The 18,152-nt window shown below is 31.5% G+C and overlaps 1 protein-coding gene across 1 annotated transcript in view; it reads right to left on the bottom strand.

The window, feature by feature from the left end:
- Atrnl1 (attractin-like 1) overlaps positions 1–18,152 on the bottom strand; it is a 487,887-nt gene that overhangs the window by 325,037 nt on the left and 144,698 nt on the right. Inside the window, exons 25-26 of the mRNA XM_013017612.1 lie at positions 8,957–9,018; positions 1,029–1,107 (exon numbers count right to left, since the gene is read on the bottom strand). Of these exons, the coding sequence (XP_012873066.1) occupies positions 1,029–1,107; positions 8,957–9,018 (141 nt within the window). The remainder of the gene's footprint in view (positions 1–1,028; positions 1,108–8,956; positions 9,019–18,152) is intronic.

The raw sequence follows: 18,152 nt of genomic DNA, 5'->3' as shown, positions 1-18,152 counted from the left end.
GAAAATATATTATATGTGGACTCTGTGACTTAATGGGTGCTTAAAATAAGATACCTAATTCTATGGCTTATAATATTCTGGACTGTTTTTAAATATCTTTATTATCAATTTATATTTGTAAAAGTATATATACTTTGAAATACACAATAAAATGATATGTTAATACTACAAATGGTACAAATAAAATTAATACTAATATTAGTAAAAACAGAATATGAGTACAAAAGTAATGAAAATAGAAATCACTTTCTCATTATGAGTTAGAAAATAATACATCTACTAGATATTTTACCACTCAGATGACTGCTTCCCTGGGTCTTTCTCCATAGTTGAGAAACTAATATATATATATATATATATATATATATATACACATATATGCTGTACATATGTATATCTACACATACAAATATATCATCATAAATATATGTATAGCACTTAGAGTATACACTGATATCACTATAAATATATTAATATTTATATCAGTTGTCATTTTGTGTATTACTGCTTTTATCAATCTTACAATTGTAAGAAGATCATTGATTCTGATAAAGTAACTTATGAAATGAATGACCTTTTTAACTAGAGTTGTATTACCAATCAGAAATGGAAAAACATTGATACTCACTCCAAAAGAATAGTACAATAAATTTCTAAAAGAGAAATTTTCTCTAAAGCCCAAAATAAATGTTTATTGTTCAAAACTTTCTTTTAAAAGGCAAAACATACCAACAAACAGTAAATTATGTCCCTACAGAATAACTAAAGTCCTAGAAATTAAGATTATTTAACTAAAAATATTTGTATTTACAATCAATTTTAACACTATAATAAAATAGCAACTAGCAAAATTTTCATCAGATACTATCTTATTTTGACAATGGTAGTTTAATTTGAAGCTATAAATATAATACTGTTCAAAAATAAAAAGTAAAATTAATTTTTAAAATGTACTCCAAAGAAACGTATTATTTAAGAAATAAAGATTCATTGTGTTCAGTCAAACCTTTAAATAATATTATCAATACCTCTCTCCGTCTAGAAGCCCAACAAGTTTGCTTGATCTTCCATACAACAGCAGCCACAAGTAATAAGGATAAAAAACAACTGGAAAAGAAAGCACAAAATAAAACATGGACAATTGAAATATAAACACATATAATCCCATTGTCTAGTAGGTAACTCAAACAAAAAAACCTTTCAAATTTACTCATTTAATTTTTTATAATCTGTTATCTGGTGAGTACATTAATAAAAATATAAATAATAACTAATGTTTATATAATATTCAAACTTTTAGAGGACAATTTGCTCAGAAATTTTTTTCAATCAACATTCATCAGAACTTTCTTTTTTAAAAATTTTATTGTCAAGGTGATATACAGAGGGGTTACAGTTATATACAAAAGGTAATAAGTACATTCCTTATTAAATATTGTTACCCTCTCCCTTGTTTTTCTCCCACTTTCCCTTTCCCAACCCACCCCAACTCCCCCTCATCAGAATTTTCTACAAATTAAATAAACAAGTATTTATTGACAAAACATTCAATCTTTGAAACTCTTCTAATACTTTTTTGGGGGTAGGAGAGCCTTCAAAATTAGGCTACATCAGATTCCTTCTATGAAATTATGGACATCCTTGAAAACTTACGATTAATTTATCAAAGCTCTTTTGCTCTCAAATAGAAAGCCTCAGTTATTCTCATGGTTTCAACTATGACCTCATTTGGAAAGATTTCCAAATTGTATATTTAGTTCTGTCAAACATGACAAGATTTATCATTAAAAAGGATCCAAGAGATTATCTCCTTCAGATTCCCTCTTGGAAAACTCTAATAGTGATGAAACATCTATTTAAGTCTTTTTCTGAGAAACTGGTGACACAACTCAGTGCCTACCATGTTAAATCAGATCAAACTATGAAAATGTTATTTTATGAATTGTCACCAACTTCTGTTTTGCAGATATAACTGAAGAAGTTTGGTATGAAAAAGACTACATGATTTCTTCCTCTCCAGTGCTTCTCAACTAGGAGAGCTTTGCCCTACTACTCTTCCAGGAGATATGTGGCAGAAACTAAAGGCATTTTTGATTATATAACAATGGGTATCTTGTATGATGGTTCTAAATAACCTACGGCCTGAACAACAAAGGTTCTACTGCTAGTAGTACCTAGGATGAGAAACACTGTTCTAGCCTTGGCTATTATCACAGGGGCTACACTCCTTCATACTGTCAGGCTAATAGTATAAATGTTAAACACTGTTCTAGCCTTGGCTATTATCACAGGGGCTACACTCCTTCATACTGTCAGGCTAATAGTATCAATGTTAAAATATGCTACTGAGAGTTGATACTTTCAATAAACTTTGAGGATCTTTCCATATGAATTCCCATGAGATCATCATAACCGTAAGAATTAGCATAAGAGATACAAAGTTATGTCAAAGCTAAACACATTTATACCATTCATAATAAAAGCAAAGGACATCTGTTTAAATACTATGTACCAATCACTATGGTATATAATTTAGAAGTATTAACTCTTCAATTACCACAAACACACATAATGTACATATTTTCTGTCATGTTTTCATTTAAAAAATCAGAAAGTTGAGCTGTAAAGAGTTTAAGTAAGCTCATGCTTCACAGGTCTTGACTTGAAAGTTCTTTCCCCAGACTTTTTGTTTCACTGTAACTGACAATTAAAATGTAAAAACATTTAATTTTGTCACTTTATACTCAGATACCAAATCATGTCAAATATTTCTTCCAGAATGATTATAAAAGTAGATACAACAGTTAAAACAAAATTCAGTTATATTTAATGATTAACTATGAATGTCAAAGTATATTTTGATACTGATAACCACAATATTTCCTCCAAAATAATTGCATGATATTCACTTGTTACGATAAAGACAATTAATTTCTCCAAGAAAAGCTCAAACCTTATCTGATTTAAATCCCATGACTCATGAAAAGTAAAACATCTATAATAATTCAATATAAAGTGAATAGTATTAACTATTATAAATTCTGAAGAGAGATGCATGCTTAGGGAGTTATATCAAATATTCTGTAGGCTAATTTCTATTAGATTAGCAATAAAAAAGAGATCATGATAATGTAAACAAATTGTCTAATAAATCAATAGTTTAACAAAATATTTTTAAATGATATTTTAAGTCTTCAGTGAATACTAAAGGTACAACAAAATATATCTCAATACCTACACCATAGTAGCTGTTAAGAAACTTTTCTTAAATGAATAGGATTAATATTTTAATTCATTTGAATATTTTTTCCAGTCCTGGGGCTTGAACTCAGGGCCTGAGTGCTGTCCCTGAGCTGCTTTTGCTCAGGGCTAGCACATTACCACTTGAGCACCACTTCCAGCTTTTTCTGTTTATGTGCTGCTGAGGAATTGAACCCAGGGCCTCATGCATGCAAGGCAACCACTCTACCACTGAAGCCACCTTCCCAGCCCTCATTTGAATATTTTTCTGACATTTATTAGACATATTATCCTTCCACCAAAGTATTACTATATAAGCACTCTAAGATTTCTAAGAGATTACATGGCAAACAACATTGACTTGGAAGAGATTACATTACAAATAGTTACAGACATTTTTAAATTAATATTAAAATGAACTTAATATTTGTTCTATTAAAATCAAAACACAGAAACAAACACACAAATGAAGACTTTCAAGTATGTATAGCACAACTGAAATGTTACTTTCATCCTTTGGTGATTAACATAAAAAGTAATCCTGGAATCCTAAAGAATGACCATATTTTCACCACCTACACTTCTTGAATGACCAACCATTTTGAGCAGCGTTCTACATACTCTTTTCTGCCTGCTTGTCTTTACATGCAGAAGCAAAATTTTATTACATTAAATGATAGATTCTAGGTTTATCTTTTGCTTTCTCATACTACATTATAGACTAAAAGTTTTTAAAGATAACATCAAATATGTATGTTTTAATTTAATTTTCTGACAAGTTTTAAGTTTTTACTACTTTCTTTATGGTCTTTTTTTTCTCTTTTATACTACAAATAGCTTCTATTGGCCTATTCCACAGAATACGTATTGGGAGAACAGATAATTAGACTTTCTTTTAAAAAAAAAAAAGAAAGAAAGAAATACAGAAACTGCTATAGAAATGTAGGACAAGAGATTTGTAAGGTTCAACACTCCTCAGGTATAATGCTCCCAATGGAAATAGGAAAAACAGAAAGGAAGTATATAAGCTAATTACCTACAGAATAAAAGAGTGAGTATGAAAACTTAGGGAGAGATATGCTCAAAATCCAATTTTGTCCTTCATAAAATGGTCAAAAAATATTGAGTGAAAAAGAAAATAACATGAAATTTACATATTAATATTATGAAGGGAAAAATAAAAGTACTTCAATAAAAGTAGCATCATCTGATACAAGTTTAGATCATAAAATCAGCTTTAAATGACAAAAAAATTCTCTGGTAGAAATATCGTTTTCAAAATGTAAAAACTGGGACAATAGTGTCATTTTTATAGCAATTTTTGAGTATTCAATTGTAGGTGTCAAATATCCAACTTTTTTTGCTAGTCATGGGGCTTAAACTCAGGGCCTGGACATTGTTCTTGAGCATTTTTTGTTCAAGGCTAGTACTCTACCACTTGAATCACAGCTCCACCTCTGACATTTTTAGCAGTTAAGTGGAGATGAGTCTCACAGACTTTCCTGCCCTAGCTGGCTTTGAGCTATGATCCTAAGATCTTAGCCTCTTGAGTAGCTAGAAATACATTTGAAATTTTTAAAAGTAGTTAGGGTACATAATTTTTATTTCATTGAAACATCAGAAACTAGGGTATTCTGTTAATGAAGAAATACATGTCAAATAATTTAATTATTTGTTAAGAACTGATAATCTACTTGAAGAATATTACTAATTAAAATGTTTTCTTGGGTTTTTTTTTCTTTTTCACTTTTTTCTTTTTTTCTTTTTTGTTGGTCGTGGGGCTTGAATTCTAGGCCTGGGTGCTGTCCCTGAACTCTTCAGCTCAAGGCAAGCACTCTATCACTTGAGCCACAGCACCACTTCCATTTTTCTGGTGGTTCATTAGAGATAAGAGTCGCAAGGATTCTCCAGCCTGGGCTGGCTTTGAACCAAGATCCTAAGATCTCAGACTCTTGAGTAGCTAGGATTATAAGAGTAAGCCACTGGTGCCCAGCTAAAAATGTTAACCAACTTAAAATGCAATTTTTAAGTTTCTGTTAAATACATTTATGTTATTATGGTACAAATATATTTTTAAAAATCTCACTTAGGTTTCACTGACAGAGATTAAAAACTCAATAAAGATCAGTGAGTGAAACTGGTGAAGTAATATGCTTATAGCTAAACAGGCACAGAATGTAGAGTGTTTACTCAACAGTTACTATAGGCTAAGAATATTGAATCTTACGATCTATAATTGAAATGCTCCAAAATGCATATGGTTTGAAGTGCTGACCTGATGTTTATACTAGAAAACTAGTCGGCATGTCCAAACAGGAACAATGAGAATATGGTTCAGTTTGGGGGCATGGTAGAATTTAAAGAAAGACTGGATTTAAGACCATATAAATAAGATTTTAGTGAATTTTTTTGTGCCAGTCCTAGGGCTTCAACACTGGCCCTGGTATTTTGTGCTCAAGGATAATGCTCTACCACTTTGAGCCATTTCTCAGCTTTTTTCAGTATTTAATTGAAAACAGGAATCTCAGACTTTCCTGCCTGGGCTGGCTTGGAACCATGATCTTCAGATAGATCTCAGTCTACTGAAGAGCTAGGCATGAACCACTGATGGTCAGCTTTAGTACATATTTTTTCCTAAACCAGAGATATATCCTGAAGTTAATGTATATTTTCAGACAAGGAGATGATATAAACTTGTTAGAATGATTACTCAAAGCCAAGAAAAAAATGATGACTAAAAAAAAGTAAAGTTAAAATGTCTGAATTGTACTAACAGATAGAAGAGAAAGAAATAAAGCTTCAAGAGATAGTATGTATGCTGGAATTGGCATACTATGTAAAGCCAGAACGACTACCAGACACTTAAACTCCATGGGAGAGCCCAGAAGCCACACCATTGACTTTAGAGCATTAGGAACATGTTCATTAGAGACACTCATCATAAAGATTAGTTTTAACTTTCTTCTGCAAGCCAGAGCTGAAAACTGAAAGGTTAATATAGGGCTGTATGCTAATTACTATAAATTGATGGGTACCCACAGTGATAAAGGACAGTTGTCAGAATTTAACTACCAGAATTGAGAAATCACAATTCCTATAATTACATGAACAATATTGTAGGAGCGGCCAGTAGGATGGCCCACAAGATCTGTAGGGATGATTGTATCCTGAAAGAAAAAAGCAGGTTGGCAGCCCAAGGTGGTGCTATTTAACATCTAGTTTTAAGTAATAATGAAGGAACAGGAGGCTGAGTAGTTGCTTTAATAGAAAGCCATAATCCTCAAATCAGTTTAAATCTAGAATCCATCAACTAAACAGATGGATGAAGCCAAAAAGGAATAATCCAGAAATATCTTAAAAACTTTGTGTAAAATGATCCCCAAAGGGATTTAACACCATATGCTTCCATATATACAGATGTGTACACATTGGTAAATATACAATGTAAGAGGAAAAAACAATAATTTGAACTTTATTACACAAGAGGTCAGAAACAGCACAGATAACTAAGAATTCAAATGTAATCACAGCCTCTTATTATAAGGAGATTTGGGGAAAGGGAAGAAAAGGCTCAATTGTGGCTCATAGTGGTTTAATTGTATCCATGAATCCATACAGTAGTAAATTCCATCATTAAATATATAATTAAAATTGATATAAAAAGTAGTTGGAGTAACCACTACATTATATCCTTGTCATTTCAGGTAAGATTAACAGACCAAGTACAACTTCTCAAACTGTCTTTACTTGACAAATATAGCAACTATTCCTAGTGGTACAGTGAAAATTACTGTCAGCATTAAAAATTACCAACCAAACCTCCATTTAACTATTCCATTAGAAGAATTAATTCTGACATTTCAGATTCAGACATAGTTTTCCATTTCACATAATAAAAACTACTTGAAAATAATTTGCTTCAGTAGTAATTTATGGTATTATGTCACATACTCTTAACAAGAACAATAACAAAAGCCCTTTAATTCTACATATGAAATGGAACTCTGAAGAAACCAGGTAACCTAAGGTGACAGAAAAAAAAAAAAACTATGATCAGAACCAAGCTATACCTATAAATTATCTCTTAGTACTGGCCCAGTTAGATTTACCACAAAAAATAAAACCTGTCCACAATATAGAAGTAAAATACCTGACAGAGTTGGGGCTAACTAATACCCATAGAACTATGACTAAACTGAAAATCTGACACATTCACTCACCTCTGCTACCCTAACAGCTGGATTAGATGGCCTGATGGAAGAGTGACATCCATAAATGTTCCCTGTTTAAAACTTTTACAATTCAGCAGTGGCCTTTTAAAAAATAAATAATAAAACTTAAAATATTCTCTTCATGTTTTTTCTTAACAATGAAATGGTTTTTAAATTACCTAATTTACATTTCACTGCTAAAAGAAATTTAAATGACAAAAGGCCTATCAAATACATTTGATCTCATACAATGACTAGAATATTTTATTTCATGTTGTCCAAGATGAAAACTTAATAAATAGGATCATCTCTAAGACATGGTGCACTTTAATACTAGCTTTATTTTGCTTAATAAAAGAGTTATTACTTAAATATGCACACAAATTCAGAAGCTTAAAATAAAACCCTAAACATTTAAATATTTACATATATATTCAACTACATGAATTTTATACATAAATGAATTTTATATTTCTACCAATACTATTTTACATCAAAAAGTTGTCTTATCTCCATTTATTAAATAATGCTCATGTAATTGTAACTTCAAGTGCTCTCTAAAATTACATTATATCTTCATTAATAGCCTTAAACTCATTTTATTAATAAGTATAAAATTATAAAATGTAAATATACTAAAAAGATGTTTCTCAAGTTTTGTCTTTAAGAAACAATTTAAAATATGAGTGATATATCATTGATCAAGATTCATTACATTCATAATCTGAGTTCTGGTACTGAAACCCCTTTGTACCACTATGTAATAATAAATAAGAGAATGAGAAAACAAAAAAAGTATGAATACACTGTTTACAAATATTAATGGTAACTATTACATTAAGTTCTGAAAGGTAAAAACTTTTAACATAGATAAATGATTTTATAACAAGTAAAAGAAAAATGGATAGATGAATAGGAAATAAGTAAATTGAAGAACTAAATTTAAAAATCTGAAAGTGTATGTACGGTTGAGAGAGTAAACATATTATGTATGGACCCATATGGATGAATTAAAAGAAATATTATAAGAAAATTAATCTCAGTTAAAAATTATCTAATAATAGAAAATGCTACCTGTAGTATTCAATAAAGGATTTAAGTCATAAGCTGGATCACAAGTTGGGCAAATTATATTCAAAAGCCAAAATCAGCCTACCAGATGTTTCATAATAAGAATTTCATTGGATCACTGCTTTTTCCATTTGTTTCCATACTGTCATTAATTTCTTCTGTATTAAAGCAAGAATGATTCATAGATGTAACAGAGACTATACAGATAAAAAATCTTGAAACGTGTATGGACTGGCTTTTAACAGAAAATATGTGCAGACCTCTCTGGAAAAGGTAATCAGAATTCTAGTACAGGATGGGAAGGAGGAAAATACACAAATAAAAAAAATAGCACACATTGTAAGGTTAGGTAATTGATAATTTGTTTAACAGACTGACAGAATATATACCAGCATATGGCCTTAACAGGTCGAAAGTCAGTAAAAGCAAATTACCTGAAGAAGGTGACAAAAAACTGCACAAGATCCATGATTGTATTGTGTTGTGAGAATGCAATCTGAAAAATCAAAATAAAATAAAATTTGAAACCTGCTGAACCTAAGTTCACCAAAATGTTAATGCTCCATCACATAATAAAACATTTGGAATCAAACTGTAAATCAAACTTTACCAAGAATATTGAATATATTCAATTACTAACAATGATCTTTGCTTAGGTTATGCCATTAAGTGCTTAGAAACTACTATAAAATAATTCAAGAATGTGAGCCAAGAATTCCATGTGAAATGCTATAAAATAGGAAATGTGCCTAAAAGATAAGAGTTGAATGTTTTTACTTAGTAATCATCATGGTTTCAATTAATCAATATGACTAGTAGTTCTTTGTATATCAAAAATAAAAAGCAAAACTTTTACTCTGTTACAAAAAAAAGTCCATTTCTTGCCCAATCTGAGATCAGATTAATTCCAAAACCCTTGGGAAGTTCTAAAATGGGCTGGGAAATTTGAATCATGAATTTTCATAAGCAACCACTAAAATTTCCACTTCTGGATAGGCCTCATATGAGGAGAAACATGAAAATCAAAATTAGTCATAAACAGAAACAAGGAAAAGAATAATCAACTAAAGAGGTAAAGAGAAACCAGGAAATCTCAGAAAAATAAATAATACATTTGTAAAAAGAAAAGCATGTTCAACACTAACATATACACAGAAAGACACACAGGCACACACACACTCTAATATTGCTAATTCCTTTGTATGCTAACAGCTTAACTCATTATTATACTCCCTCAAATTATTTTTCATTTTTAACATATAAAAGTTTTATCATTCTTTTAATTGCTGAATAAATTTTGGGAATAATCAATAATGTTAAAAATAAATTCCAATGGGCAAGGAACATGATTCAGCTGCTACTACAAAAACTTACTATACTAGTACCTAATATAGTTGATGGTCCAGAAAACTAAAGTAGCTGCCTTCCCCACCTACTCTATACTATAGTATGAACGTTTTTTCCAAAAACACTGTAATCAAAAATTATTATTATTATTATTATTTTGTCGGTTGTGGGGGCTTGAATTCTGGGCTTGGGTGCTGTCCCTCAGCTCTTCAGCTCAAGGCAAGTGCTCTACTGCTTGAGCCATAACACCACTTCTGGTTTTCTAGTAGTTTATTGGAGATAAGAGTCTCCCGGACTTTCCTGCCCGGGCTGGCTTTGAACCGAGATCCTCAGATCTCAGCCTCCTGCATAGCTAGGATTACAGGCATGAGCCACTGGTGCCCGGCTCAAAAATTATTTTATTGGTGAACCTTTCTACTGTCTTTGTATACAAAAATTATATGCTCTTTAAGAATAATGACCTTGTTAGGATTCTTCACTTCACAATTCCAACACCCAGAACAATATTTGGGTATAGCACACAGAAAGAATTTAATTAAATTTTGCTGAATAAATTAATATATTCATGGCAAAAATACAAGAGTATTCCTTAGGCTTCATACCGTCATTTTAACAGCTATGAGAATATGATAACAAATATTTACAATTTATTTATTTGAATTTATTAAATAAGAATAATTGCTAGAGATAGCAAGTACTTTGAAGCAGAAGATCACAATGATACATTAGTATTGTGTGTGTGTGTCTGTGTGTGTGTCTGTATCTGTGTCTGTGTCTTGGTACTAAAGCTTGAATTCAGAGCATGGGTACTGTCCCCCCCTCTCTCAGGTCTGGCATTCTACCACTTGAGCAACAGCTACACTTCCATAAGCAACAAGTTAAATAAGAAATTCACTTATTACCTTACTTCTGTAACTACAATTCTGTATATCACCTTGACAATTAAGAAAAAAAAGTCTCATATGCTTTTTTTCTGCTTGGACTGGCTTTGAACCTTTATCCTTACATATAAGCTTCCTATATAGCTATGACTACAGGCCTGAGCTACCACTGACATCTACCCTTGGATGATTCTTTCTTATAATACTTATATTTAATAAGGAATTAATCTATGGAAAAATAGACACTTGTGCATAAAACCTTTTCTGTTTTATGACACATTTTTGTTATAATGGAAATAAAATATTCAAAACCAAGACACTTGCACTTCAGTTTCTTAATTTCAGCAATGGATAATAACTATATTGTTCTTAAGAAATTTCTTTTAGAAGGTGATTTATATCTGATTAGATCTACTTTAACTTAAACAGCACAACATTATGTCCTTACCTATGAAAAACAAGTGAGATTGTATTAAACTAATAACTACTTAGGCAAATGCATTAAGAATATAGTTAGACAAATAACAATATACTAAATTTATAGTTTTCCTGAATTATTTCCTTATGAGATGTAGTATTTCTGAGCTTAATATATATAAATACCTAGTTTAAAAGATTTCTATTACCTAATATCAAGGCTACAACACAATATAAACAACGTTTTTCACTTTGGTCCTGTAGTCATTCCCATAAAAAAATAATTAACTGGCCTATGCAAATCACATGTAAGCAACTAACCAGTATAAATGAACTTCTTAAATTCCCTAATCTATAGTGTTTTATGCATACTATTCACTGATTATTAAAAGAAAATAGAAAAAAATCAAGAGACCACTTAATGGCAAATTTTTATAATATCCAAATTTCTCCCTATTGTTTAAAAAGTCCTCCAAATAATTATTGTCTACATGCTCTAAATGTAAGTTCAAACTATACCAGGTGGTGGTAGCTCAAACCTATAATCTTACTTACTCAAGAGGTTGAGTTCTAAGGATCACAGTTTGAAACTGGCCCAGGGAGAAAAGCTCCTGAACTCTTATCTCTAATTAACCACCAAAAAGCCAAAAGTGGAGCTCATATGATAAAATTCCAGCCTTGAGAGAAATATCCAAGAAAGAATGAAAGGCCCTGTGCTCAACTCTCAGTACCAGCAAAGAACAAAAAACAAAACCTACAGTAACAGTAATAATAAATTCTTTTGAGTCAAATTGAAATGCAAACAGGCCCCTCAATCAAAAACATTAACTTAATGAAATCTGTACTTTACAAATTTATGACAGTATTTTGATGTTTATGATTTGAAGAAAATGCAATGTAGGGTTTATTTTCATCAAAAAGTAGATGAATAGCATGATATTTACTACAAAATGACAGAATTTGTGAGAGCAGAAAAGTCCTTGTTTTAAGGCCAAATTGATATGTTTATAAAAAATATCAACTTGCCATACATATTTCTGATATAATATTACAGATAAACAAAAATGGAAATATAATGCAAAGATCTGTTCCAAATTTACCAAGTGAATCTAACAAAGACTTTTTAGATTATAGTCTTCAAAAATACTGTCATAAAAGTAGTATAATCATATCTAAAAGAAAATTGGGACACGTTTTAGGGAACAAACGTGTGAGTTCATTAGTTTGTAATCTTATTCTTTTATAAAAAACAAAAATAAGGCTGGGAACTGGTGGCTCATGCCTGTAATCCTAGTTACTCAGGAGGCTGAGATCTGAGGATCATGGTTCAAAGCCAGCCCAGACAGGAAAGCCCATGAGACTCTTATCTCCAATAAACCACCAGAAAACTGGAAGTAGTGCTGAGGCTCAAGTGGGAGGGCGCTAGCCTTGAGCTGAATTGCTGAGAGACAGCACCCAGGCCCAGAGTTCAAGCCCCACAACCGACAAAAAAAAAAAAAAGAGTAGGTAATTGGTGCTTAAATTAGCAATTTTTGACTCAGATAAACTGTGACCAATATTCCAGGACCAATATAAACTTCCTATAGATATTGATAATAATGTTTCAAAACATATAGTAAAATAGATTATTGTTTCAAAATAGAAGGAGGAGAATTACAAAACCTTCTTTTAGTTTATAAAAGCCTAAGTTATCAGCAGGATGAAAAAATGACAGATAGTTATAAGAATGAACATAAGGAGACCAGATAAGCTTAGGTATAATTCAGGAGGGAAGTTGTAAGTACCCTCATTCTTATTCTTTCTTAAGTAAAAATAAAAAGGCTTACTTCTCAAATTAGCAATTTCTAACTAAAACTATGATAATCTATTCCAATGATTTCTATACAGAATAATTTCTACATAAAACATTTCTATTATAAATCCTAAAATATTGTTTATAAAGTTTCATGATTGAAATTAGTTTAGAGCAAAGAATGTCCTTAATGAGGCGTTCTCCCAATGACAAAGACAATAAGAAATAGGAAAATAACTGTCCAAGCCAATTGAAGATTAACATGAGACACTTGAGAAGCAACACAAAAGGGAGTGGCAGATTGACTGAAGGGTTAGAATGCCTGCATACCAAGATTTTAAGTCCCAGTACCACCCAAACCAAAAATATATTTGGTATTATACAGACAACAAGAATACATTAGCTTTTGAAATAATTAAAATTTCTAGAATATACTTAAGAGCTCAAAAAAGTAAATCCTCAAAAATTAAAAGCACAAAGAAGCAACAACCCAGTTAATAAATGAGAGACTTCTCAGAAGGAAAAACGGTCAATAGACATATGAAAAGGCTTAACATCTCCGGCCATAAAAAATGCAAATCAAAACAACATTAAGGTTTCATCTCACCCCAGTTAGAATGGCCACTATCAAGAAAATACACAATAAATGCTGAGTAGGATGTGGCCAAAAAGGAGCTCTAATACTCTGTTGGGAGGAATGTAAGCTCGTTCAATCACTCTGGAAAGCAATATGGAGATTCCTCAAAAAAACTAAATGGAGAACTACTCTATGACCCAGCAATCCCACACCCAGGCATTTATCCAACAGAACACAAACAAGGATACACTAAAGGTACTAGCACAACCATGTTCATTACAGCACTTGTTACCATGGTCAAGATATGGAATCAGCCCAGATGCCCTTCAATGGACAATGAATCAAGACAATGTGGTATATATACACAGGAGGAATTTAATTCACCTATTATAAACAATGATATTGTACTATTTGTTAAGGAAATGGAAAGACTTTGAAAAAATTATATTGTGAAGTAAGGCAGACCCAGACAAAGGTTGCATGGCTTCCCTCATTTGTGATAGATTGTACCTATAAACCTATAAGCAAATACATGGAATGGAATGCAAGTGGTTACAAATGAATTAACTAAAGTGTAATAGATGCTATGGAGAGGTGAAAGCCCAACAAAATTAGCAACAGGAAATGGGCATATTCAAGAGGTGGAGTTGGAGTCAAGAAAAGAAGGGTAGACAAATGAAGTCAAAAATTCATTATATATACAAAAAAATTTTTTTAAGGTAAGGAGTGGGTCAAAGTGGGGTTGAGATTGTTGAAAAGGGTGACATAGCTCAAGATGCGCTGTATTCATAAACTACTTTGTTATATGGCAGCTCTTTTGTACAACCACTTAGAGATAAACAACAATTAAAATCTCAACGGACAATTAGCAAGATTTTCTAAATTACTACTATAAAGAAATGAGAGAACTCTGCATGAATTTATGTTAAAGTTGAAGAAGTTCATCCTAATATATTTTCTGAGAAATATAAATTTCATCTTATCTAGCAATGGCATTGCTTACAAAAGAATAGCATACGATAATATTTAAATATTTCATCTTATCTAGCAATGGCATTGCTTACAAAAGAATAGTATATGATAATATTTAAATATTTCATCTTATCTAGCAATGGCATTGCTTAGAAGAGTATATGATAATATTTAATATAAAGTCAACAAACATTTTCTATAGTCAGAGAATAAATATTTTCAGGTTTTTGATCAATATGGGCAGGTTTTTTTTTTCTTTTGGCATCTGCCTCCCTGACTCTCCAGAAGATTTGTAACTAACAGTTTGATTCATGAAAACTGTCATTTCTTTCTTTTTTGGGGGGGGGTCTGGTCATGGGGCCTGAACTCTGGGCCTGGGCACTGTCCCTCAGTTCTTCAGCTCAAGGCTAGCGCTCTACCACTTGAGCCACAGCGCCACTTTCGGCTTTTTTCTTTTTGCTTATGTGGTGCTGAGGAATTGAACCCAGGGCCTCAGGCACTCAGGCATGCAAGGCAAGCACTCTACCACTGAGCCACCTTCCCAGCCCCTCTCATTTCTTTCTATTTTAAGTTCTTATATACTACTGGCATCTATACTTTCTCACTGGAATATTAAATATAATTGAAATACTTAATAAATTTAAGTAACAATTTTAATTATCACTCTTTAATTTTATTCCAAAAAGTTTAACACTTTAAAAAGGCATTAAATAGAAAAAGCATTTTTAAAAATGTTTTCACTCATATGCAGAGAAATACATATTTATGTGTATATATAGTGTAAAAATACATATACGCACATGACATACATGTATAAACATATAAATTATACATTATATATTATATATACACACAAACATATTAAATAAACATAAACTTACTAGACTATAGTAATTTAGACAGTAGTAACAAATAATTATAAAAGTAATAGTGGTAATATAATTATTATATGTCCTATAACATAATGAAAAAAATTAATTTAATTATTCCTTACATTTCAAAACATACACAAAACATAAAACTTTGTCTTTCCTCCCATATTTGTTTTACTAGTAGCTTATCATCTTATTTTATGCTGAATGACTCATTTTCTATGTTCAAAATGCTAATTTATCTGTGATAAAATTTAATAAGTATCATTAGGATTTGGGGGTTCTTTCATTTTGTTCTGTAAAGCTTAAGTAAGGGAATATCACTAGTCTATAATGGAAATTAGAATTGCAAATTGAGAAAGATCCTTAGTATCATTTTCACAAAAATACCAAATCTAAATTATGACATAAGTTTTCAGATTGACTCAATAATGAATTGGCAAATCTCATTTACACAGAAACAGGTAATTTAGATTCAATCTAATTTAATTTAAACTGTGATATACAATTGAGGAGTCATATTGTTGGACAATACAAAGGACTTAAGCACAATGCAGTATTTCCATTTTAAGTTATTAGCATTATAACTATTGTCATATATATTTTCTCATTTTATTGTCAAGATTCACGTGCATGGAATTATAAGACATAAAAAATTTTACCAAATAAAATTTCACTTCAAAGTCTCATGATAATCAACTTTAGCATTCTTAAAAGAAAATACATGTCCCCACTAAATTACCAGGTTATTGCACATTTATTATATAACAGTGCTGTGCGTCTGATAGTCACAACTAGATATTTAAATGAGATAATGCCTGGCAATGTTTGCCATCATAAGCCGTTTACAGATAACTTTATATAAAATTATAATACTTTAATCAGCTTTCATAAAAATACAAATTCATAAGAATACTAAAATGGTAGAGAAATTCATTTACTAAATTAAATCTGATTAACTGTGTAAAACTGGCTACCTACTTAAAACTACCTATTGCTGTAGGTATGTCATCATTCATTAAAAATAAAAACTTTAATAATAAATGTGACTTACACTTCTGTACTTACAATACATGCAACTCAGAGCAAGTCAAAGTATTGGCTTAGCATTGTAATACTAGCTGGGCACCAGTGGCTCACGCCTGTAATTTTAGCTACCCAGTAGGCTTAAATCTGAGGTTCAAAGACAATCTGGTCAGGAACATCTCCAAGACTCTTATCTCTAGTTAACCACCAAAAAGTGGAAGTGTAGTTCAAGTGACAGAGAACTATCCTTGAATGAAAAAACTTACCAACAGTGCTCAGGATCTGAGTTCAAGCCCTATTATTAGCACAAATAAAAACTGAAATAATGACTACAAAAAACTAAAACTCCTCAACTAAGTTATTTATTACTGAAACTTCATAACCAGAAAAAAAATAGCATCAGTGGATTTGGGCAATAACAATGCTAGTAGAATAAGATGACAAAATCAGTCTTTCAAGTAAGTGATTGCCACAACCTTTACCATATGAAGTTTTTATTCCATTATAGCTGCTTATTTATCATGCAATTCAAAATATGTTTTACTGAATAAATAAATGTAAATATTAAGGGACTGTTGAGGACAAACAAGAATCATAAAAGAAATGGAAGATATTTCAAAAAGTAACTTGATAAAATATATTTTATTAAAGAAACTAATAAAAATTTAATAGAAATACAAATATGTTTTCATTCAAGATATCTACTACAAACTAGTTTGAAGAAATATTTGTTTATTTTTCTTGCCCTAATTTATAAAAACAGAATAGATACAATTGTAATGTTTTTATATACAAGTTTTACAGGTAAAATCTAATATACAGTCACACTGATTCCAAAAAAATCTTAGAAGTTTGGGGCTGCGAAGTTGGCTCAGTGCTACAGTGCTTGCCTTGCATGCATGAGGCCCTGGGTTCAATTACTCAGTACCACATAAACAGAAAAAGCTAGAAGTGGCACTGTGGCTCTAGTGGTAGAGCGCTAGCCTTGAGCTGAAGAGCTGAGGGACAGCGCCCAGGCCAGAGTTCAGCCCCCACACCAACCAAAAAAAAAAAAAGGATCTTAAAAGTTTTACTTTTATGCACATACAGCAATCTAAACTACTTATATTTATAGATTCTCACTACCTACCTAAAAACCTAAAACAGAGGAAGTCAGTATTATTCCAAAGCCTAACAAGAAACTTCATAAAACCAATACAAAAGTTACTGCAAGCATTCTAATAACAATTAACATACTTTCCACAATATTTTTGACTGTAATAAAACCTTAACTGCAAGATTTTTAAGTGGAGAGCTCCATTATCACATCTGGGAGGCTTATTCTATGGACAACTCATATTCATTAGAACTTCTGTCTTAACTTGCAGTCTAATTCCAGCCTCCAAACTTATGGTATCTTCTCAGGTATAATTCCCTTTTTCTAGATACATTCCAGTTTATCAGCATCCCAAATAATATATAACAAACAGTACTTCTGCTACAAGTTTATAATGTAATGGTCTAAATCAGGTGCCTGAGAAAAATAATATAAATGTTCCATTTGAAATGGCTGTTAAATAATCATGGGACAGGGCTGGGAAGGTGGCTCAGTGGTAGAACGCTTGCCTTGCATGCCTGAGGCCCTGGGTTCAATCCACAGTACCACATAAGAAAAAAGAAAAAAGCCGGAAGTGGCGCTGTGGCTCAAGTGGTAGAGCACTAGCCTTGAGCTGAAGAGCTGAGGGACAGAGCCCAGGCCCAGAGTTC

Source organism: Dipodomys ordii, unplaced genomic scaffold (assembly GCF_000151885.1).
Source record: "Dipodomys ordii isolate 6190 unplaced genomic scaffold, Dord_2.0 Scaffold36, whole genome shotgun sequence".
NCBI lineage: Eukaryota > Metazoa > Chordata > Mammalia > Rodentia > Heteromyidae > Dipodomys > Dipodomys ordii.
This window is presented reverse-complemented; position numbering and strand designations above follow the sequence as displayed.